This window comes from Eubalaena glacialis, chromosome 14 (assembly GCF_028564815.1).
Source record: "Eubalaena glacialis isolate mEubGla1 chromosome 14, mEubGla1.1.hap2.+ XY, whole genome shotgun sequence".
Lineage (NCBI taxonomy): Eukaryota > Metazoa > Chordata > Mammalia > Artiodactyla > Balaenidae > Eubalaena > Eubalaena glacialis.
Window position 1 is genome coordinate 64091037 of NC_083729.1, and position 25368 is coordinate 64116404.

Below are 25368 nucleotides of genomic sequence, written 5' to 3' on the forward strand. Positions count from 1 at the left end.
CCTTTTACGTCTGTTAATATTTTGCCTTATGTATTCAGGTGCTCCTATGTTGGGTGCATATATATTTACAGTTGTTATATCTTCTTCTTGGATTGATCCCTTGATCATTCTGTAGTGTCCTTCTTTGTCTCCTGTGACAGTTTTCATTTTAAAGTTGATTTCATCTAATATAAATATTACTACTCTGGCTTTCTTTTGATTTTCATTTGTGTGGACTACCTTTTCCATCCCCTCACTTTTAGTCTGTATGTGTCTCTAGATCTGTAGTGAGTCTCTTGTAGGCAGCAAATACACGGGTCTTGTTTTTGTATCCATTCAGCCAGTTTGTGTCTTTTGGTTGGAGCATTCAGTCTGTTTATGTTTAAGGTAATTATCGATATGTATGTTCTTACTGTCATTTTGTTAATTGTTTTGGATTTGTTTCTGTAGGTCTTTTTTTTCCCCTTCTTTTGTTCTCTTCTCTTGTGATTTGATGACTATCTTCAGTGTTATGTTTAGATTCCTTGTTTGTGTATGTGTGTATCTGTTATAGATTTTTGGCTGGGAGAACCTCTGTAATATATTTACTCTCCAGTTTTCAGGTTGCCTACATAGGGGTTATGGAATTTGATTATATCGTGAGTCTGCCCCTACTACCAGTTTTGTTGCGGTTCCTTCTTTATGTCTTTTGGTGTAGGAGATCTTTTCTGGTGGGTTCCAGTTTTTTGTGTGTGTGTGTGTTTTTTTTTAATGGTTGTTCTGCGGATAGTTGTGTTTTTGGTGTGCTTGTGAGAGGAGCTGAGCTCAAGGTCTTTTTACTCTGCCATCTTGCCCACTTTCCTCTATACCACATTTTCTTTTTGTTTGTTTTGTTTTAATTTTTATTGTAGTATAGTTGCTTTACAGTGTTGTGTTAGTTTCTACTGTACAGCAAAGTATATCAGCTGTACGTATACATATATCTCCTCTTTTTTGGATTTCCGTCCCATTTAGGTCAGCACAGAGCATTGAGTAGCATTCCCTGTGCTATATACAGTAGGTTCTCATTAGTTATCTATTTTATACATAGTATCAATAGTGTATATATGTCAGTCCCAATCTCCCAATTCCTCCCACCCCCCATACCACATTTTCTTTATCTATTCCTCCATCAGTGGACACTTAGGTGGTTTCCATGTCTTGGCTATTTTAAATAATGCTGCAGTGAACACAGATGTACGAATATCTCTCCAAGACCAAGCTTTCAATTGTTTTGTGTATAGGCCCAGAAGCAGAATTGCTGGATCATATGGTAGTTCCATTTTTAACTCTTTGGGTAACCTCCATACTGATTTCCATAGTGGCAACACCAATTACATTCTCACTAACAGTGCACAGAAAAAGGAACCTTTAGCTCCCCATATCCTCATTAATGCTTGTTATTTCTTGTCTTTTTGATGATAGCCATTCTAACAGGTGTGACGTGATATCTTATTGTGGTTTTGGTTTGCATTTCCCTGATGATTATTGATGCTGAGCTTCTTTTCCTGTATTTGTTAGCCATTCGTATGTCTTTTTTACAAAAATGTCTATTAAGATCCTGTGCCCATTTTTTAATTGGGTTGTTTGTTTGTTTTTATTTGAGTTGAATTCTTTGTCTATTTTGGATGTTAACCCCTTGTCAGATATGTCATTTGCAAATATCTTCTTCCATTCAGTAGTCTGATGGTTTCTTTTGCTCTGCAGAAGCCTTTCAGTTTGATGTACTCCTACTATTTACTTTTGCTTTTGTTGTCTTTGCTTTTGGTGTCAAATTCAAAAAATTATTGCTAACACCAGTGTCAAAGCTCTTACTGCCTATGTTTTCTTCTAGGAATTTTATGGTTTCAAATCTTACATTTAAATCTTCAATCCATTTAGAATTGATTTTTGTGTATGGTGTAAGATAATGCTTCAGTTTCATTCTTTTGCATGTGGCTATCGAGTTTTCCCAGTACCATTTATTGAAGAGACTATCCTTTCCCCATTGTATATTCTTGGCTCCTTTGTCATAAGGTAATTGGTCTTATATGTGAGAGTTTATTTCTGGTCTCTATTCTGTTCCATTGATCTACATGTCTGTTTTTATGCCAGTACTATACCATTTTGATTACTGTAGCTTTGTATTATAGTTTGAAATCAGGGAGTGTGATGCCTACAGTTTTCTTCTACTTTTTTAAGATTGCTTTGGCTATTTGGAGTCTTTTGTGGTTACATACAAAGTATAGGATTGTTCTATTTTTGTGGAAAATGCCATTGGAATTTTGATAGGGATTGCATTGAATCTGTAGATTGTTTTGAGTAGTATGGACATTTTAACAATATTAGTTCTTCCAATCTGTGAGCACAGAATATTTTTCCATTTTTTCCATGTCTTTTTCAGCTTTTTTCATCAATGTTTTCAGTATACAGGTCTTTTACCTCCTTGGTTAAATTTATTCCTAGGCAGTTTACTCTTTTGATGCAATTATGAATAGAATTGTTTTAATTTTTTTTTCTGGTAGTTTATTATTAATGTATAGAAATGCAACAGATTTTTGTCTGTTAAATACTTTTGTATACTGCAACTTTACTGAATGTATTAGTTGTATCAGTTTTTTTGGTGGAGTCTTTAGGGTTTTCTGTATATAAAATCATGGCATTTTCACATAGTGACAATTTTGCTTCTCTTCTGATTTGGGTGACTTTTGTTTCTTTTTCATGCCTAATTACTCTGGCTAGGACTTCCAATACTGTGTTCAATAAACGTGATGCCAGTGGATATCCTTGTCTTGTTCCTGATCTTAGAGGAAATGCTTTCCATTTTTCACCATTGAGTATGTTCGCTATGGTCTTGTCAGAAATGGTCATTGAGCTATGTTTCCTCTATACCTACTTTGTTGAGAGTTTTTATCATGAATGGATTTTGAGTTTTCTCAAATGCTTTTTCTACATCTATTGGTTATATGATTTTTATCGTTTATTTGGTTAGTGTCATTTACCATATTGATTGATTTATAGATGTTGAACCATCCTTGCATCCCTGGAATAAATCCCACTTGATCATATTGTATAATCCTTTTAATATATTATTGAATTTGGTGTGCTAATATTTTGTTTGATTTTTTTTTTGCATCTATGTTCATCAGGGATATTGGCTTGTAATTTTCTTGTAGTGTATCTACACTTGGTATCTAGGTAATGTCTGGATAACAGGGTAATGTGGGCCTTATAAAATAAGTTTGGAAGTGTTCTCTCCTGTTTTGCTTATTGGAAGAGTCTGAGAATCTTTCATATTAATTCTTCCTTAAATGTTTGGTAGAATTCAGCAGTGAAGCCACCTGGTCCTGGACTTTTGTTCATTGGGAGTTTTGAGAGTCTTTTTATACTTTAGATATAAAAGCAGATTCCATGTGTCCCACTATATTTTGGGGAAATTGTCTTAGGGATTCCCAGAGTATTTAGTGAAAATTCTGATTACCAATAATCTATAGAGAAGGTAAAATGGATCCCATAGTTACAAGTGATACTTTGTTTCATGTGTATGTCTGTTTCTTCCATGACTTAGAACTCTAAAAATGTATATGGAAACTGAATTAATGTTTACAATTACGGTTTATAGTTGTTAAGATGTTCTACATCTTAAAATGCCTATTTTGATATAGAATGACTGTCAAAATGTGAAGATGGAAGATGGTAATTTATATTAGGTGTATTTTACCACAATACCAAAAATTAAGGTGGTTCACAAAAAGGGAAAAAAACAGATATACAGCATATATCATAATACCCCACACATAGCAAGCAGTAATACATAACAGCTGCTGTTACAATCCCAGGAACCAAAATGCCCTCCTCAAGGTCATACAGCCAGTCTGTGGCAGAATCCAGCCCAGAATCTGGGTCTTTTGATCCTGAGTCTCTTAAACTATTACCATGCCAATCTGGCCACTAGGCACAAGGCATGAATCCTTTGTCCAGGCAGTGAATTTTCTGAATCTTTATATAGACCATTCTTTTCTTCAGTCTTTGTTTTGTATCTAAAGAATTAAATGTGAATACTACTTCTAAAGGGAATACAAATATTTTGAAAGTCCTTCAAAATCTTTTTTTTTTCCTGCCTTTTCAGAGTCCAGATGTCATTCAGAATTTGAAAATACCACCCATTCTGTCTTCAGGTCAGCTAAGTTTTACTTTCATCATCCAGTGCACCTACCAAGTGATCAAGATTTTTGCCATGAACCCTTAGGAAGAAGAGTTTTCATGAGGCATTCTTGGAAAGATTCCTTTCAGCATCATCCAGACAAACAAAGAGAACACACTTTTCTTCCTTCCTCTTATCAAAATGTGGCAAAGACAAAGTCAGATTTTACCACAATAGAGCGCCTCAGTATCAATGTAAACTTGGAAAACAAAGAAGTACAGCATACTACTAAAAGTCAGGCTAGAGATTTTCCAAAATATGACAAACAAGTTAATGACCTAAAAAGGGATCATAAGGCCACCCCAGAGTTAGCAGCTCAGCACACTGTGAGTTTAAATGAACTCTGGAACAGGTATCAGGAGCGACAGAGGCAACAGAAACCTCCTGAGTTCAGTGCCAAGAAGGAACTTTCCTTGGTGGAGCGACTTGATCGTTTGGCGAAACTTCTTCAACATCCCATCACACATTCTCTGCAGCCCTCAGAAAGTACACAGGATGATAGCAAGGGGGAACAGGATGTTAAGGAATGCAGTGGTAGACAGCAACAGCAGAACAACAAGCTTCAGAAAAAGAAACGGTATAAAAGCCTGGAGAAATGCCATAAAAACACAGGTGATCTTAAAAAAAACAAGGTTCTTTCTACTCATCAAGCTGGGAGGTCCAATCAGATTAAAATTGAACAGATTAAATTTGATAAATATATTCTGAGAAAACAGCCAGGTTTTCATTATATAAATAACACTTCTTCAGATTCTAGACACTCAGAGGAGAGTGAGCTGCTCACAGATACTGCCACCAACATCCTTTCCACCACCACTTCTGTGGAATCAGATATATTGACCCAAACAGATAAGGAAGTGACTCTGCATGAGAGGAGCAGCTCTATTTCCACCATTGATACTGCCCGACTGATCCATGCTTTTGGCCATGAAAGAGTTTGTTTGTCACCCAGGCGAATTAAATTATACAGCAGCATCACCGACCATCAGAGGAGATACCTTGAGAAGCGGAGCAAGAAAAACAAGAAACCATTGAATACAGGTTATCCCCAAATTACTTCAGAGCACAACAGAAGGAAACACGTCCAGGTACATGGCTACAAATTCCATCTGGCAATGTGACTGCATTTTTCATGGACTTTTTAGTTAAACTTTGCACACAGGTGAAAAAAAGCCAATTGCCCTTTCCTCACTATAACATTTCTTACCAGCTGGAAAAGAGTGAGAAAGTGTAGTACAGTACTGTTTGAGTTGTCATTCTTTTCATCAACACTCATTTACGAATTACCCTTTGGATGAAAGGCTTTGCTGCTAAATGCTTCAAAATCTGCAAAGTCTATACCTTTGGTACAGGGGAGCTTCAAGTTTAGAATGACCTCCATTCTGAACAATATTGCCTGGTTTTTCTGCCTGTCGGTTTTTGTTTATTCATTCCCCCCTGTCTTTTAAGAAATTTTGAGGTGCTTTTAAGCACACACACACACACAGACACATACATATATAAGTAATATGATATGATTGTTTTTTAAGTAAATGAAGAATTGGAATGATGGAAAATTAGACTGAAGCCAGGGAGGGGTGAGCTACAACATGATTTGAAAAATAAATTCATGAAGAATTAAGAGTGATGGGAAGGCAAGTTGATACCTTGTGGATATGGTTGCTAAAAATGAGCCACAAATATTGCTTTATGTTTTCTAGCAATTAGTGTTGCTAGAATTTTGTGATCACTTACATAACTCTAATATAAAAGCAAGCAAAATTTTCAAAAGCATTACAGATATTTCTGGTACTAAGACTTCTTAAATTTCTCTCGTTTAGTTTAGTGAACATCTATCATCTCATACAGATACAAAATTAAAGACATTGAAAAAAATATTTTCCTTGTGATGAGAACTCTTAGGATTTACTCTCTTAACCACTTTCATCTATAATATACAGCAGTGTTAGTTTTATTTATCATGTTGTACATTACATCCCTAAGAGTTGTTTACCTTATAACTGGAAGTTTGACTGCCCTCAACCAATTCCCACTCCCTCCCCCCACCCATTGCCTCTGTTAACCACAAATCTGATCTCTTTCTATGAGTTTGTTATTTTGTTTCTGAAGTATAATTAATCTACAACATTATGTTAGTTCCTGTGCACAAAATAGTGATTTGATTTTTCTATACATTTCAAACACCATGGTAAGTCTAGTTACGATATGTCACTATGCGAAGATATTACATAGTTATTGACTATATTCCCCACACTGTACACTTAATACCCGTGACTCATTTATTTTACAAATGGAAGTTTGGACTTCTTAATCTCCCTCACTTATTTCTTTCCTCCCTTCACCACCTCCCCTCTGACAACCACCTGTTTGTTTTCTATCTATAACTCTGTTTCTGTTTTATTATGTTTGTTTGTTTTGGTTTTTAGATTTCACTTAGCATAATACCCTCTAGGTCCATCCATGTTGTTGCAAATGGCAAGATTTCATTCTTTTCATGGCTGAGCAATATTCCATTTCATAAATACATACACCACATTCTCTTTATCCATGGGCATTTAGGTTGCTTCCATATCTTGGCTATTGTAAATAATGCTGCAGTGAACATAGGGGTGTATATACCTTTTCGAATTAGTGTTTTTGTTTTCTTCAGAAAAATACCCATATGTTAATTGTTGGATCATGTGATAGTTCTGTTTTTAATTTTGTGAGGAGCCTCCAAACTGTTTTCCATAGTGGCTGCACCAATTTACATTCCCGCCAACAGTGCACGAGTGTTCCCTTTTCTCTTCATCCTTGCCAGTACTTGTTGTATTTTGCTAATAGCCATTCTGACAAGTGCAAGGTGATATCTCATTGTGGTTTTGATTTTCATTTCCCTGATGATTAATGATGTTGAGCATCTTTTCATGTGCCTCTTGGCCATCTGTATGTCTTCTTTGCAAAAATGTCTATTCAGATCCTTTGCCCATTTTTTAAAATCAGGTTGTTTGGGTTTTTGATGTTGAGCTGTATGAGTTCTTTGTATATTCTGGGTATTAACCCCTTATCAGATAGATTGCTTGCAGATATCTTCTCCCATTCAGTAGATGATAGTTCCCTTCACTGTGGAAAAGCTCTTTAGTTTGATGTAGTCCCATTTGTTTATTTTTGGTTTTGTTTCCCTTGCCTGACGAGACATATGCAAAAAAAAATTAGTAAGATCAGTGTCAAAGAGCTTAGTGCCTATGTTTTCTTCAAGAAGTTTTGTCTCTTTTTTTGGTTGTGGTTTCAGTTCTTACATTTAAGTCTTTAATCCATTTTGAATTTGTTTTTGTGCATGGTGTAGTTTTATGGTATTAAATACATTCATATTGTTGTGCAGACATCACCGTCACCCATCTCTAGAACTCTTTTCATCTTGCAAAACTGAATTTCTACACTGACTCAAATAGCAACTCCCCATTCCACCTTATGCTCAAGCCCCTAGCAAACACCATTCTAAGAATTTGACTACTCTAGGTACCTCACGTAATTGGAATACAGTATTTGTCTTTAAGTAACAAGTTAATTTCACTTAGCATAATGTCCTCAGGGATCATCAGTGTTGTACTGTCTGACAGGATTGTCTTTTTTTTAAGACTGAATGATACTGCATTGTATGTATATACCACATTTTGTTTGTTCATTCATTCATCCATCCGTTAATAGATACTTGTGTTGCTTCCACCTTTAGACCATTGTGAATAATGCTGCTATGAACATGAGTGTACAAATATCCATTCAAGATCCTGCTTTCAATTTTGGGGGTTACATATCCAGAAGTGGAATGGCTGGATTATATGGTAGTTCTATTTTTAATTATTTGAGGAACCACCCTACTGTTTTCCACAGCAGCTGCCCATTTTACAGTCCCACCAACAGCACACAATGGTTCCACTTTTTCCACATCTTTGTCAACACTTGTTATTTTCTGTTTTTTTTTTTATAGTGGCATCCTAATGTGTATGAAGCGATATGTTTTTGATTTGCATTTCTTTCATGATTATATTGAGCATCTTTTTATATACTTCTTGGCCATTTGTATATCATCTTTGGAGAAATGTCTATTCAAGTACTTTGCCCATTCTTGAATCGCGTTATTTTTTGGTCATTGAGTTGTAGAAGTTCTTTACATATTCTGAGTATTAACCTCTTATCAGATACATGATTTATAAATTTTTCTCCCAATCAGTGGGTTGCCTTCTCACCTTTGTTGATTGTGTCCTTTGATGCCCAGAAATTTTTAATATTGATGTAGTCCCAATTGTCGAGTTTTTCTTTTGCTGCCTGTGCTTTTGGTGTCATATCTAAGAAGTCATTACCAAGTCCAATGCCATGAAGCTTTTCCCCTGTGTGTTCTTCCAAGAATGTTATGGTTTTAGGTCTTTAATCCATTTTGAGGTAATTTTTGTATACGATGTAAGATAAGGCTCCAACTTCATTCTTTTTCTTTTTTCCCCATTTCATTCTTTTTAAGAGCATGTGGATATCCAGTTTTCCCAGCACCATTTGTTAAGGAGACGGCTCTTTTCCTGTTGAATGGTCTTGGCCCCTTGTCAAGGGTCAGAGATCATTTGACCATGTGGCACAAAGGTTTATTTCTGGGCTCTCTATTCTAGTCCATTGATCTATTTATCTTTATGCCAGTACCACACTGTTATTGTATTACCGTTTTGAAATCAGGAAGTGTGAATCCTCCAACTTTGTTGTTCTCTTTCAAAATTGTTTTGGTTCTTCAGGGTTTCTTATCATTTTTAATGATTTCTTACTGTTTTCAATTTTTTTTATTGCTATATGATTTTCTTTGAGTTGTTTTTTTGCTAACTTAGCAGCCATGTAATTAACAAATATGCTTAAGCCACTGTCTCAATGTACCACTCAGATATGAAATAGTATCTATTGACTCCATTATATGAAAAATTAAGAAACTGGTTGCACTTGCCCTACTTCTCCCCACTCCCCACCTACACACACTTCCCCCAACATTACAATATCCGTTAATTTTGTGAATGTTGTCTCAGTTCATTATGGTAGTATTACTACTGTATTGATTAGCTTTATTTTTAAGAAGTATAGCATTTTTCTTCCATGTTATAAGCAAAATCACCATTTTATGTGTTTTTTAAAGAGGGTCAATATCATGAGTCTTTTCAGCGTAACTGTTTGTGAGTTTATTAATTTAAATAATTTTACTGTTTAGCTAGATTTTTCAACAGTTGTTCAGGAGTGAGCATCTCTTCAGTTCTTATAAATTTGAGATTATCATTCTGTAACCTTTGTATAGGAATAACAATTTGTTTGGGTATAAAACTTTTGAATAATAATCTTTAATCCAAAACTCAGTCAGATTTGCTCCCTGTTTTTGGGCACATACAATTAATATTTCTGTGCCAGAGGCAACCCTAATAATTTTTCCCTATTTGATCCTGGATTGTTGTTGTGTTTTTAAAATCTAAGTTTTCTTACTTTCCCAGGGTATGTCTCAGTGTTGGTCAATCTCTATTGATTTTTTAAAAATAAAATTTACATACCTTACAATTCATTCTTGTAAAGTATGCAATTCAGTGGTTTTTAGTATATTCAGAGGAGGTTATACAACTGTCACCACTAATTCCAGAACTTTTTGTCATACCGAAAAGAAACCCTGTGCCCCTTCACAGTCATTTCCTAGCCTTCAACCATTAATCTACTTTCTGTCTCTATGGATTTGCCTATTGGGGACATTTTATATAAGCAAATCATGCAATGTGTGGCCTTTTGTGTCTGGCTTCTTTTACTTAATATTTTCAAGGTTCATCCATTTTGTAGCAGGAATCAGTACTTGTTGTTTGTTATGAACAGTAACAAACAGTATTTCAAATACATATACAACATGTTTATTCATGAGTTGTTGAACATGTGGATTGTTTTGCTTTTTTGGCCATTATGAAAAATGCTGCTGTAAACATTAATGTACAGGTTTTTGTGTGGACATGTTTCTTCAATTTTCTTACATATATACCTAGGAGTAGAATTGCTGGATCATATGGTAACTCTGTTTAAGCTTCTGAGTAACTGCCAAAGTGTTTTCCAAAGTGGCTGCACCATTTTATATTCCCACCTGGATCATATTTCAGTTTGTCTACATCCTCATCAACACTTGTTGTCTGTCTTTTGATAATAGCTATCTTAATGGGTGTGAAGAGGTATCTCACTTTTTAATGATTTTAATTTGCATTTCGCTAATGACTAAGATGTTGAGCATCTTTTCATATGCTTATTGGCCATTTGTTTACCTTTAGAGAAATGTCTATTCTGATCCTTTGCCCATTTTAAAATTGGCTTATTTGTCATTTTATTACTGAATTGTGTTTGTCTATTCTGAATACAAGTCCCTTATTAGGATATGTTTTGCAAACATGTTCTTACATTCTGTGCCGTCCTTTTCACTTTCTTGATGATTTTATTTGTGGTACAAAAGTTTTAATTTTGACAAAGTACAATTTGTCTGTTTCTTCTTTTGTCACTTGTGCTTTTCATGTCATATCTAAAACTATTGTCTAACCCAAGGTTACAAAATATTTACTCTTTTTTTTCTTCTAAAAGTTTTATAATTTTAGTTCTTACTTTTCTATGATCATTTTTTAGTTAACTTTTGTATGTGGCGTTGAGGTAGTACAGTTTTATTCTTTTGCCTGTAGATATCCAGTGTCTTAGTACCATTTGTTGCAAAGACTATTCTTTCTTCCATTGAATTGTCTGGGCACCCTTGGCAAAAATCAATTGATCATAAGAAAAAAAAAATCAGAAAAATACAAATAAACTTAAAAAATGAAAAAAAAGCGATTGATTATAAATGTAAGGGTTTATTCTAGACTATAAACCCTATTTTATGGATCTATATGTCAGTCTTTCTGCCACTACCACACTGTCTAATTAGTGTGAATCCTCCAACTTTGTTTTTTCTTTTTCAAGATTGTTTTATCTATTCTTAGGTCATAGGAGTATTCAGACCAGCTTGTCAATTTCTGCCAAAAAGAAAAAAAAGAAGACAACTTGAATCTTGGGTAGGGATTGCATTGAAACTGTAGAAAAATTTAGGGAGTACTGCTGTCATAACGATATTAAATCTTCTAATCCATGAACTGGGGTGTTTTTCCATTTATTTAGGTCATCTTTAATTTCTTCAGCGATTTTTGTGGGTTCCACTTCTTTGTAGTTTGACACTTCTGTTGTTAAAAGTATCCCTGAGTATTTTATTCTTTTTGATACCATTGTAACTAGTATTGTTTTCTTAAGTTCATTTTGGGAATTTTCCTTGTACAGGAATATTACTGATTTTTGTATTTATTTTGGTTCCTGCAACTTTGCTAAAGTTGCTTATAAGTTTGAGTAATTTGTGTTTGTGTGTGTGTTCGTGTGTTCCTTAGTGTTTTCTATATAAAATATTGTGTCATTTGCAAATAGAGATAGTTTTCCTTCTTCTTTCCGATGTCATGTCATTTATCTCTTTTTCTTGCCTAGTTGCCCTTGCTAGAACCTCCAGTACTGTGTTGAATCGAAGTGTTACGAATGAATATCCTTGTCTTGTTCCTGATTTTAAGGAGAAATCTTTCTGGTCATTAATCATGATGTTAGCTGTGAGGTTTTTTGGTTTTTTTTTTTTAAAGATTGATTGATTGATTGATTGATTGATTCCTATGTTGGGTCTTCGTTTCTGTGCTAGGGCTTTCTCTAGTTGCGGCAAGTGGAGGCCACTCTTCATCGCGGTGTGCGGGCCTCTCACTATCGTGGCCTCTCTTGTTGCGGAGCACAGGCTCCAGACGCGCAGGCTCAGTAGTTGTGGCTCACGGGCCCAGTGGCTCCGCAGCATGTGGGATCTTCCCAGACCAGGGCTCGAACCCGTTTCCCCTGCATTAGCAGGCAGATTCTCAACTACTGCGCCACCAGGGAAGCCCCTGTGAGGTTTTTTATAAATGCCCTTTATCAGGTTGAGGAAATTCTCTTCTATTCCTGTTTTGTTCAGTGTTTTTATTATGGAAGGGTTTTGGGTTTTGCCATATGCTTTTTCTATGTATAAAGAAATGATCCTATGTTTTCTTTATGAAGATGGTGTGTTACGTTGATTGATAATCATATATTGAACCAACTTTGCCTTCCTGGGATAAATTCCTCTTGGTTTTGATGTATAATCCCTCTTCTGTGTTGCTGGATTCAGTTTGCTAGTATTTTGTTGAGGATTTTCCTTCTATATTCATAAGGGGTATTGGTCTGTAGTCTTACTGTATCTTTGCCTTTTTTATCAGGGTAATACTCTCCTTATAGAAAGAATTGGGAAGTGATCCTTCTTCTCATTTTGTTTTGATGATGATGTTGCTTTTTGAGTTTGTGAATGGTTGTTGTTAATTCTACTTTAAATGTTTTTTAGAATTCCCCAGTTTGGGCCTGGGCTTTTCTTTGGGGGGTGTTTTCTGATTACTGACTCAGCCTCTGTCCTTATTATAGGTCTGTTCAGATTTTCTATTTTTGCTTGAGTCAGTTTTGCTAGGTTGTTTTTCTAGGAATTTGTCTATTTCATCTAGGTTACCTAATTTTTTGACATGTGATTGTTCATAATATTCCCTTATGATCCTTTTTAATTTCTGTGTGATTGGTAGTAACATCCCTTGGTTCATTCTTAATGTAAATGATTTGAGTTTTCCCCTTTTTTCCTTTGGTGAATTCTAGCTAAAGATTTGTCCATTTTTGTTGACCGTTTCAAAGAACCAACTTTTGATTTCTTTGATTTTTCTCTTTTTTTGATTCTCTGATTCATTTATTTTCATTCTAATCTATATAATTTCCTTCATTTTGCCTGCTTTGGGTTTTATTTGGTCTTCTTTTTCTGGTTTCTTAAGGTTGAAGGTGAGGTTATAGTTTCGAAATCTTTCTTCTTTTAATATGGACATTTACAGATACAAATATCTGTAAGCTCTGCCTTCACTGCATCCCAAAGGTTTTGGTATGTTTTGCTTTCATTTTCATTCATCTCAAAGTATTTTCTAATTGCCCTTGTGATTTCTTCTTTGAACATTGGTAGTTAAGAGTGTGTCGTTTAATTTCTCTATGTTTTTGAAAATCCCAAATTTCCTTATTGATTTCTAGTTTCATTCCATTGTGGTCAGAAAACGTAGTTTGTATAATTTGTAAATGTATTGTGACTTGTTTTATGGCCTAGCATATGGTGTCTCCTGGAGAACATTATATGTGCCCTCAGAAGAATGTGTATTCTGCTTCTGTTGGTTGGAGTATTATGTATATGTCTTTAGGTCTAGTTGGATTATAGTGTTGTTCAAGCCTTCTATTTCCTTATTGGTCTGTCGAGTTTTTCTATCCATTTTGAAAGTGTAATATTGCAGTCTCCAGCTATTAATATTGAATTGTCTATGTCTCCCTTCATTTCTGTCAGTTTTTTTCCTTTGGTACCTGTCCTTGGTTTTCCAACACATGGCAGACATTCATTAATTTTTTGATGAAGTGTGTTAATTTGTCAGCTACCTTTTAGTCTCCCTGTATTGTCCGAGCTTATCTTGGATCCATTTCATTAAGTCCATGTTCTTTTAAAATTTTCTCTAGAGTGAGAGTACAAATTCTTTATTGACTAAAATGGGTAAACCTTCTGGCAAAATAAATTCTTTCCCTTCTTTTTTTCCTTCCTTTCTTCCACTTTTTTCTTTATAAATTTATTTATTTTATTTATTTAGTTTTGGCTGTGTTGGGTCTTCATTGCTGCGCCCGGGCTTTCTCTAGTTGCGGTGAGCAGGGGCTACTCTTCATTGTGGTGCGTGAGCTTCTCAGTGCCGTGGCTCCTCTTGTTGTGGAGCACGGTCTCTAGGCACGCAGGCTTCAGTAGTTGTGGTGCATGAGCTCAGTACTTGTGGCTCGTGGGCTCTAGAGCACAGGCTCAGTAATTGTGGCACCCTGGCTTTGTTGCTCTGCAGCATATGGGATCTTCCCGGACCAGGGCTTGAACCCGTGTCCCCTACATTGACAGGCGGATTCTTAACCACTGCGCCACCAGGGAAGCCCCCTTTCTTCCACTTTAATGCTATAGAATATTTTCATAAATCCTTTTCTTTTGGTTGCAGATTACCTTTGTCTCAAAACAGTTCTGTGGAAACCATTTATTTGATCACAGCCATTTATTTGATCACATTTGACGACCTTATTACCTATTTACAAGATACTGCTTGAGTCCCCTTCGTAGGACATGAACTTGAAGGCTCATTGTGTATGGCTTGTATTTCTTTTGCCCCTCAGAGTTTGGGAAAGGCAGAAAGATAGTAATTGATTCTAGGACTCTGGACAGCTACAGTAGGTGACATTTTTCTCTGCCATTGTTTTGAAACTCATGAATTGATGGCCACCTTATCAAGTGTGGAGGTGAGGAAAGTATCTTGTTCTATAGGACATGCCATTGGGGTTTTGCTATTACACTACTGTAAAGTCACCTGGCAGCTGCTTTCATAGCATTGTTGTGTGGGCAGTGTCATGGCTAAGGCCTTATTTTTTTCTAGCAAATCTTAGTAATAAAACTAAGATATTTAGACTTAAAAGGTTATTTCCCATCCCTTTTTCTGACTTCTTCCTGGCCAGAGCAGGCATACAGTAAACCATTCTGGCAAGGGCATAAGGAGCTATTTTTTCACGGGGAACGTGTCTCCAATTGGGACATTTATCTTTCTCCTGGGCCACTTATTACCTCAGTCCCTTTTCTGAGATACCAGTGGGATATTTTGAATTGTTGACTCACCTTTTACCCTTCTGTATGGTACTTTGTGTAGGGAGAGCTTTGTGGTGGCTCCTTATATTTATTCCCAGTTGTTTCTTTAGATATTATTTCTGGAATTTTGTAGTGTGAGTTGAGTCTGTTCCCTAGATTCTGAATATTTTTTTACATTTTTAATAAATTTATTTATTTATTTATTTATTTTGACTGCGTTGGGTCTTTGTGCATGGGCTTTCTCTGGTTGTGGCAAGCGGGGGCTACTCTTCGTTGTGGTGCGCAGGCTTCTCATTGTGGTGGCTTCTCATTGTAGAGCACGGGCTCTAGGCATGTGGGCTTCAGTAGTTGTGGCACATGGGCTCAGTAGTTATGGCTCATGGGCTCTAGAGCACAGGCTCAGTAGCTGTGGCACACAGGATTAGTTGCTCCACGGCATGTGGGATCTTCCCTGACCAGGGCTCGAACCCATGTCCCCTGCCTTGGCAGGCAGATTCTCAACCACTGCGCCACCAGGGAAGCCCTATTTTTTTACTTTTTGATGCTTTTTGTTTGTGTCTTTCAGTTATGAAAGAAAAGGTTCATTAAGGTCTCTGTGCTGTCATATTTTCTAAAATCCATTATCTGTTTTGTCAGTTTTGTTTTCTCTCTTTTTTATATTCGATTTCTTCCTTTTCTGTAGGCTCCTTCCTCTCAGCTCGAACCATGCTTATGTCTCTCCTTATCATAGACTGGAGTGGAGGGCTTCCCTGTGGTTGATGCTTCTACCACTTTACATCTCTCTCGTCTCTTTATTACTAAATACTTTTGTCAAAAAAGATATTTTATTACTTTTGAGTATAAAAGTAAAAAGATAACTAAATATAAAGAGTTTAGATAATATATAAAATATAAAGACCTTGGAAATCACCCATAATTCTCACCATCCTGAAATAGTCGTGATTAACATTATAGATAAGCTTCCAGGTTTTTATTTTATGATTCACATACCTACTGCCTATCTTGGATCTATTTTATTAGGTCTGCAATCTAATGAAGCTAAATATCAAATGAAGAACTCCATGAGAGCATAAAATGAGAGCTTTATTAATGTTTAATTAAATGTTTACCAGTGTTTCCTACACTTTTATAAAACAGGCTGATTTCATACCAGTCTTCACAATCATGTTCATACATGGAGAGAAACAACAGTCCAAAAAAATGAAATCATACTATGTATATTGTTTTGAAGCTCTGCACTTAGTATATCATAGACATCTTTCTATGCAGTAAATAAAGATTTATGTAGTCATTTTTAATAGCTTTATGGGTTCCATTGTATAAATATAATAGTTAGTCCCTAATGACAGATACTTAAGTATTTTTTGAATTTTTCTTTATCATAGTCTGCACTTCAATGGGTAGTCTTGTTACTTCTCTTTGAATTTTTCAATTTCCTTGAGAAACATTTCTAAACATGGAATTTCTGGGTTACCAAGTATGCACATTAAAAATGTTTAATCCACACTACTAAGTTATCCTTCTGAAATGTTGATTCAATTATTTGTTCACCAGTAATGTGTAATAATATTTTGGTCAATACCTGCCAATAGCATTCTTGTTAATATTTGCCACATAGGCCAGAAATGTATCTATCCTGATCCACATTTCTTTAATCACACGGAGTTTTTAGTTTCTTTTGTGTGTTTATTGACCGTATTTCTTCTTTTTTGAACTGCCTATCTTATCTTTAACCCAGGTTTCCTTAGATATGCTAATGCTTTTTTTCCCTGAACATGTGTACCCAGGACATGTACATTTGAGGGGTTAAGAGTGAATATAAGGGAATAAGTGCTACTGCCTGCTTGTTCTTCCCTTCTTCCTTTGATTACACCTACTCTTTCTTTGACTTATTCTTTCTGTGCCTCTCTCTGCTGTGTCTATGCAGGCTGTCCCCAGGCTCTATAGTTCATGCTTTTCTCTTATTACAGTGTCTTTGCACCCTGTCTACTTCTGTGTTCTTTCTCTCTGCCTCTGTGCACCCGCATTCTGTGCACTTGTGCTCTCCTCCACCCCACCCCACCCTGTCTCTTGTCTCACTGTCTCTGCTGTGTATCTCTCTTGTTCTTCTGGTTACTCCTTTTCTCCTCTCCTTCTCTTATGTTCTTGCTGTGTTTGTCTCTGTGCTCTTTCTCTCTCTCCCTGTTTTTTCTTTCTTTCCCCCTCCCTTTCCCATCTTTTTCTCTCAATGTCTGGGTGTATATTGGGATCAAAGAAAAGGGATACTTTACTACTGTCAGTACAAAAGAAGTCATATTTATCAGTTTTTGTTTATGGAGAAAAAGCTGAAGATGAATAATTTCTCTGTATTTTTGACCTCTCATTATTTCCAGTTGTTGCCCACGTTCTCAGCAGTGGGGCAAATGAACAACACAAACTAACTACGAAACAAAGAGACCTCCGTGAGAGAATAAAATGAGAGCTTTAGTATATTTAATTAAATGTTTACCAGTGTTTCTTATATTTTTATAAAACAGGCTAATTTCGTATCACTCTTTACAATCACACATATATGGAGACAAACAACAGTCAAAAGCAGTATCTTGGAACCCAAGGATAAATTTCATTATATGCTAAGAGGTAAAAAGCAAGATATAATATTTACATGTATTTATATGACTGGAACAAAATTAAATATTAGCAGATTATTTTACGATTATGGGATTATACATTTTTTCTTTTTAATTTTTCATGTTTTTTTTAAACAAGAAGCACATCTTTTCTAATATGAAACCATAAAAATTTCTTTGTGACATTAATTAAAAAGTGACCTCAGCCAGACTGATCAAACATACAACGTTAGTTATGAGCTGGATGAGAGAATTCTCAAGCTTTTCATTGTGTTCTAGTTTCTCCCTAAAGTACCTGTTTGAACATCCAAACTAGTCATAATAAATCCTTCTAGAAGCAGAGTGAAAGAATAGAATTAATACGCAGTTTCTATGCCAAGATAACGTTAAAAAAATTTTTTAAACTTCAGCTGCCAAGGGTTGAGTTAAGCATACTCCTAGGTTCATGGCCGCTCTTTTTATTTTTATTTATTTATTTATTTAACATCTTTATTGGAGTATAATTGCTTTACAATGATGTGTTAGTTTCTGCTTTATAACAAAGTGCATCAGTTATACATATACATATGTTCCCATATCTCTTCCCTCTTGCGTCTCCCTCCCTCCCACCCTCCCTATCCCACCCCTCTAGGTGGTCACAAACCACCGAGCTGATCTCCCTGTGCTATGCGGCTGCTTCCCAGTAGCTAGCTATTTCACGTTTGGTAATGTATATATGTCCATGCCACTCTCTCACTTTGTCACAGCTTACCCTTCCCCCTCCCCATATCCTCAAGTCCATTCTCTAGTAGGTCTGTGTATTTATTCCCGTCTTACCCCTAGGTTCTTCATGACCTTTTTTTTTTTTTTCTTAGATTCCATATATATGTGTTAGCATACGGTATTTGTTTTTCTCTTTCTGACTTACTTCACTCTGTATGACAGACTCTAGGTCTATCCACCTCACTACAAATAACTCAGTTTCGTTTCTTTTTATGGCTGAGTAATATTCCATTGTATATATGTGCTACATCTTCTTTATCCATTCATCTGTTGATGGACACTTAGGTTGCTTCCATGTCCTGGCTATTGTAAATAGAGCTGCAATGAACATTTTGGTACATGACTCTTTTTGAATTATGGTTTTCTCAGGGTATATGCCCAGTAGTGGGATTGCTGGGTCGTATGGTAATTCTATTTGTAGTTTTTTAAGGAACCTCCGTACTGTTCTCCATAGTGGCTGTATCAATTTGCATTCCCACCAACAGTGCAAGAGTGTTCCCTTTTCACCACACCCTCTCCAGCATTTATTGTTTCTAGATTTTTTGATGGCCATTCTGACTGGTGTGAGATGATATCTCATTGTAGTTTTGATTTGCATTTCTCTAATGATTAATGATGTTGAGCATTCTTTCATGTGTTTGTTGGCAATCTGTATATCTTCTTTGGAGAAATGTCTATTTAGGTCTTCTGCCCATTTTTGGATTGGGTTGTTTGTTTTTTTGTTATTGAGCTGCATGAGCTGCTTGTAAATCTTGGAGATTAATCCTCTGTCAGTTGCTTCATTTGCAAATATTTTCTCCCATTCTGAGGGTTGTCTTTTGGTCTTGTTTATGGTTTCCTTTGCTGTACAAAAGCTTTTAAGTTTCATTAGGTCCCATTTGTTTATTTGTGTTTTTATTTCCATTTCTCTAGGAGCTGGGTCAAAAAGGATCTTGCTGTGATTTATGTCCTAGAGTGTTCTGCCTATATTTTCCTCTAAGAGTTTGATAGTGTCTGGCCTTACATTTAGGTCTTTAATCCATTTTGAGTTTATTTTTGTGTATGGTGTTAGGGAGTGTTCTAATTTCATTCTTTTACATGTACCTGTCCAGTTTTCCCAGCACCACTTATTGAAGAGGCTGTCTTTTCTCCACTGTATATATTCTTGCCTACTTTATCAAAGATAAGGTGTCCATATGTACATGGGTTAATCTCTGGGCTTTCTATCCTGTTCCATTGATCTATATTTCTGTTTTTGTGCCAGTACCATACTGTCTTGATTACTGTAGCTTTGTAGTGTAGTCTGAAGTTAGGGAGCCTGATTCCTCCAGCTCCATTTTTCATTCTCAAGATTGCTTTGGCTATTCGGGGTCTTTTGTGTTTCTATACAAATTGTGAAATTTTTTGTTCTAGTTCTGTGAAAAATGCCAGTGGTAGTTTGATAGGGATTGCATTGAATCTGTAGATTGCTTTGGGTAGTAGAGTCATTTTCACAATGTTGATTCTTCCAATCCAAGAACATGGTATATCTCTCCATCTATTTGTATCATCTTTAATTTCTTTCATCAGTGTCTTATAATTTTCTGCGTACAGGTCTTTTATCTCCTTAGGTAGGTTTATTCCTAGATATTTTATTCTTTTTGTTGCAATGGTAAACGGGAGTGTTTTCTTAATTTCACTTTCAGATTTTTCGTCAGTGTATAGGAATGCAAGAGATTTCTGTGCATTAATTTTGTATCCTGCTACTTTACCAAATTCATTGATGAGCTCTAGTAGTTTTCTGGTAGCATCTTTAGGATTCTCTATGTATAGTATCATGTCATCTGCAAACAGTGACAGCTTTACTTCTTCTTTTCCAATTTGGATTCCTTTTATTTCTTTTTCTTCTCTGATTGCTGTGGCTAAAACTTCCATGGACTATGTTGAATAAAAGTGGTGAGAGTGGGCAACCTTGTCTTGTTCCTGATCTTAGTGGAAATGGTTTCAGTTTTTCACCATTGAGGGCGATGTTGGCTGTGGGTTTGTCATATATGGCCTTTATTATGTTGAGGAAAGTTCCCTCTATGCCTACTTTCTGTGGGGCTTTTATCATAAATGGTTGTTGAATTTTGTCGAAAGCTTTCTCTGCATCTATTGAGATCATATGGTTTTTCTCCTTCGATTTGTTAATATGGTGTATCATGTGGATTGATTTGCGTATATTGAAGAATCCTTGCATTCCTGGAATAAACCCCACTTGATCATGGTGTATGATCCTTTTAATGTGCTCTTGGATTCTGTTTGCTAGTATTTTGTTGAGGATTTTTGCATCTATGTTCATCAGTGATATTGGCCTGTAGTTTTCTTTCTTTGTGACATCTTTGTCTGGTTTTGGTATGAGGGTGATGGTGGCCTCGTAGAATGAATTGGGGAGTGTTCCTCTCTCTGCAATATTTTGGAAGAGTTTGAGAAGGATAGGTGTTAGCTCTTCTCTAAATGTTTGATAGAATTCACCTGTGAAGCCATCTGGTCCTGGGCTTTTGTTTGTTGGAAGATTGTTAATCACAGTTTCAATTTCAGTGCTTGTGATTGGTCTGTTCATATTTTCTATTTCTTCCTGGTTCAGTCTCAGGCAGGTTGTGCATTTCTAAGAATTTGTCCATTTCTTCCCGGTTGTCCATTTTATTGGCATAGAGCTACTTGTAGTAATCTCTCATGATCCTTTTTATTTCTGCAGTGTCAGTTGTTACTTCTCCTTTTTCATTTCTAACTCTATTGATTTGAGTCTTCTCCCTTTTTTTCTTGATGAGTCTGGCTAATGGTTTATCAATTTTGTTTATCTTCTCAAAGAACCAGCTTTTAGTTTTATTGATCTTTGCTATCGTTTCCTTCATTTCTTTTTCATTTATTTCTGATCTGATCTTTATGATTTCTTTCGTTCTGCTAACTTTGGGGGTTTTTTGTTCTTCTTTCTCTAATTGCTTTAGGTACAAGGTTAGGTTGTTTATTTGAGATGTTTCCTGTTTCTTAAGGTAAGATTGTATTGCTATAAACTTCCCTCTTAGAACTGCTTTTGCTGCATCCCATAGGTTTTGGGTCATCGTGTTTTCATTGTCATTTGTTTCTAGGTATTTTTTGATTTCCTTTTTGATTTCTTCAGTTATCTCTTGGTTATTAAGTAGTGTATTGTTTAGCCTCCATGTGTTTGTATTTTTTACAGATCTTTTCCTGTAATTGATATCTAGTCTCATAGCGTTGTGGTCAGAAAAGATACTTGATACGATTTCAATTTTCTTAAATTTACCAAGGCTTGATTTGTGACCCAAGATATGATCTATCCTGGAGAATCTTCCACACTTGAGAAAAATATGTATTCTGTTGTTTTTGGATGGATGTCCTATAAATATCAATTAAGTCCATCTTGTTTAATGTATCATTTAAAGCTTGTGTTTCCTCATTTATTTTCATTTTGGATGATCTGTCCATTGGTGAAAGTGGGGTGTTAAAGTCCCCTACTATGATTGTGTTGCTGTCGATTTCCCCTTTTATGGCTGTTAGTATTTGCCTTATGTATTGAGGTGCTCCTATGTTGGGTGCATAAATATGTACAATTGTTATATCTTCTTCTTGGATTGATCCCTTGATTATTATATAGTGTCCTTCTTTGTCTCTTGTAATAGTCTTTATTTTAAAGTCTATTTTGTCTGATATGAGAATTGCTACTCCAGCTTTCTTTTGATTTCCATTTGCATGGAATATCTTTTTCCATCCCCTCACTTTCAGTCTGTATGTGTTCCTAGGTCTGAAGTGGGTCTCTTGTAGACAGCATATATACAGGTCTTGTTTTTGTATCCATTCTCCAGTCTGTGTCTTTTGGTGGGAGCATTTAATCCATTTACATTTAAGGTAATTATTGATATGTATGTTCCTATTCCCTTTTTCTTAATTGTTTTGGGTTTGTTATTGTAGGTCTTTTCCTTCTCTTGTGTTTCATGCCTAGAGAAGTTCCTTTAGCATTTGTTGTCAAGCTGGTTTAGTGGTGCTGAACTCTCTCAGCTTTTGCTTGTCTGTAAAGGTTTTAATTTCTCCATCAAATCTGAATGAGATCCTTGCTGGGTAGAGTAATCTTGGTTGTAGGTTTTTCTCCTTCATCACTTTAAATATGTCCTGCCACTCCTTTCTGGCTTGCAGAGTTTCTGCTGAAAGATCAGCTGTTAACCTTATGGGGATTCCCTTGTGTGTTATTTGTTGTTTTTCCCTTGCTGATTTTAGTATTTGTTCTTTGTATTTAATTTTTGATAGTTTGATTAATATGTGTCTTGGCGTGTTTCTCCTTGGATTTATCCTGTATGGGATTCTCTGTGCTTCCTGGACTTGATTAACTATTTCCTTTCCCATATTAGGGAAGTTTTCAACTATAATCTCTTCAAATATTTTCTCAGTCCCTTTCTTTTTCTCTTCTTCTTCTGGGACCCCTATATTTCGAATATTGGTGTGTTTAATGTTGTCCCAGAGGTCTCTGAGATTGTCCTCAGTTCTTTACATCCTTTTTTCTTTATTCTGCTCTGCAGTAGTTATTTCCACTATTTTATCTTCCACGTCACTTATCCGTTCTTCTGCCTCAGTTATTCTGCTATTGATCCCTTCTAGAGTATTTTTAATTTCATTTATTGTGTTCATCATTGCTTGTTTCCTCTTTAGTTCTTCTAGGTCCTTGTTAAACGTTTCTTGCATTTTCTCTATTCTATTTCCAAGATTTTGGATCATCTTTACTATCATTATTCTGAATTCTTTTTCAGGTAGACTGCCTATTTCCTCTTCATTTGTTAGGTCTGGTGGGTTTTTACCTTGCTCCTTCATCTTCTGTGTGTTTTTCTGTCTTCTCATTTTGCTTATCTTACTGTGTTTGGGGTTTCTTTTTTGCAGGCTGCAGGTTCGTAGTTCCCGTTGTTTTTGGTGTCTGTCCCCAGTGGCTAAGGTTGGTTCAGTGGGTTGTTTAGGCTTCCTGCTGGAGGGGACTAGTGCCTGTGTTCTGGTGGATGAGGCTGGATCTTGTCTTTCTGGTGGGCAGGTCCACGTCTGGTGGTGTGTTTTGGGGTGTCTGTGGCCTTATTATGATTTTAGGCAGCATCTCTGCTAATGGATGGGGCTGTGTTCCTGTCTTGCTAGTTGTTTGGCATAGGGTGTCCCGCACTGTAGCTTGCTGGTCGTTGAGTGAAGCTGAGTCTTGGTGTTGAGATGGAGATCTCTGGGAGATTTTCGCTGTTTGATATTATGTGGAGCTGGGAGTTCTCTTGTGTACCAGTGTCCTGAAGTTGGCTCTCCCACCTCAGAGACACAGCACTGACTCCTGGCTGGAGCAGCAAGAGCCTTTCATCCACATGGCTCAGAATAAAAGGGAGAAAGAAAGGAAGGAAGGAAAGGAGAAAGAAAGAAAAGAAAGAAAGAAAGAGAAAGAGGATAAAATAAAATCAAAGTAGGATAAAATAAGATAGTTATTAAAATAAAAAATAAAAAATAATTATTATGAAAAAATTTTAAAAAGTAAAAAAAAAAAAAAGAAAAGTAAAGAACGGATGGACAGAATCCTAGGACAAATGGTGAAAGCAAAGCTATACAGACAAAATCTCACACAGAAGCATACACATACACACTCACAAAAAGAGGAAAAGGGGGAAAAATAATATATCTTGCTCCCAAAGTTCACCTCCTCAATTTGGGATGATTCGTTGTCTATTCAGGTATTCCACAGATGCAGGGTACATCAAGTTGATTGTGGAGATTTAATCCGCTGCTCCTGAGGCTGCTGGGAGAGATCTCCCTTTCTCTTCTTTGTTGGAACAGCTCCTGGGCTTCAGCTTTGGATTTGGACCCGCCTCTGCGTGTAGGTCGACTGAGGCCATCTGTTCTTCGCTCAGACAGGACGGGGTTAAAGGAGCAGCTGCTTTGGGGGCTCTGGCTCACTCAGGCCGTGGGGAGGGAGGGGTACGGATGCGGGGCGAGCCTGCGGCGGCAGAGACCGGTGTGATGTTGCACCAGCATGAGGCGCCGTGTGTTCTCCCAGGGAAGTTGTCCCTGGATCGCGGAATGCTGGCAGTGGCGGGCTGCACAGGCTCCTGGGAGGGGGGGTGTGGATAGTGACCTGTGCTGGCACACAGGCTTCTTGGTGGCGGCAGCAGCAGCCTTAGCGTCTCATGCCCGTCTCTGGGGTCTGCGCTGATAGCCGCAGCTCGCGCCCGTCTCTGGAGCTCCTTTAAGCAGTGCGCTTAATCCCCTCTCCTTGTGCACCAGAAAAGAAAGAGGGAAGAAAAAGTCTCTTGTCTCTTCGGCAGCTCCAGACTTTTTCCCAGACTCCCTCCCGGCTAGCCGTGGCGCACTAGCCCCTTCAGGCTGTGTTCACGCCGCCAACCCCAGTCCTCTCCCTGCAATCCGACCGAAGCCCGAGCCTCAGCTCCCAGCCCCCGCCCTTCCCGGCGGGTGAGCAGACAAGCCTCTCGGGCTGGTGAGTGCTGGTCGGCACCGATCCTCTGTGCGGGAATCTCTCCGCTTTGCCCTCCGCACCCCTGTTGCTGCACTCTCCTCCGTGACTCCGAAGCTTCCCCCCTCCGCCACCCGCAGTTTCCGCCCGTGAAGGGGCTTCCTAGTGTGTGGAGACCTTTCCTCCTTCACAGCTCCCTCCCACTGGTGCAGGTCCCATCCCTATTCTTTTGTCTCTTTTTTTTCTTTTTTCTTTTGCCCTACCCAGGTACATGGGGAGTTTCTTGCCTTTTGGGAGGTCTGAGATCTTCTGCCAGCGTTCAGTAGGTGTTCTATAGGAGCAGTTCCACGTGTGGATGTATTTCTGATGTATCTGTGGGGAGGAAGGTGATCTCTGCATCTTACTCTTCCACCATCTTCTCCTGGTCCCTAAGGCATCCATGGCCTCTCTTTTTAAAATTTCATTCCTGTATCCCATCCTCATTCCTGTCCTCCCATCGGAACTGGCCTTGTTATGTAAATATCTTTTGGCTTACAAGAGTTCTTACAAAATATGTATTCTGTGTTTGTCATGTATTTTCAATTTATATAAAAGGTATATCATTATTTTTGTTATTTTCACT

At 37.0% G+C, this 25368-nt stretch overlaps 1 protein-coding gene across 2 annotated transcripts in view; it reads left to right on the top strand.

Annotated features, from left to right (window-relative positions):
* ALMS1 (ALMS1 centrosome and basal body associated protein) overlaps nt 1–25368 on the top strand; it is a 223286-nt gene that overhangs the window by 175233 nt on the left and 22685 nt on the right. For both annotated transcript variants that reach the window (XM_061168580.1, XM_061168579.1), the window contains one exon: nt 4106–5268. In XM_061168580.1, the coding sequence (XP_061024563.1) occupies nt 4106–5268 (1163 nt within the window). The remainder of the gene's footprint in view (nt 1–4105; nt 5269–25368) is intronic.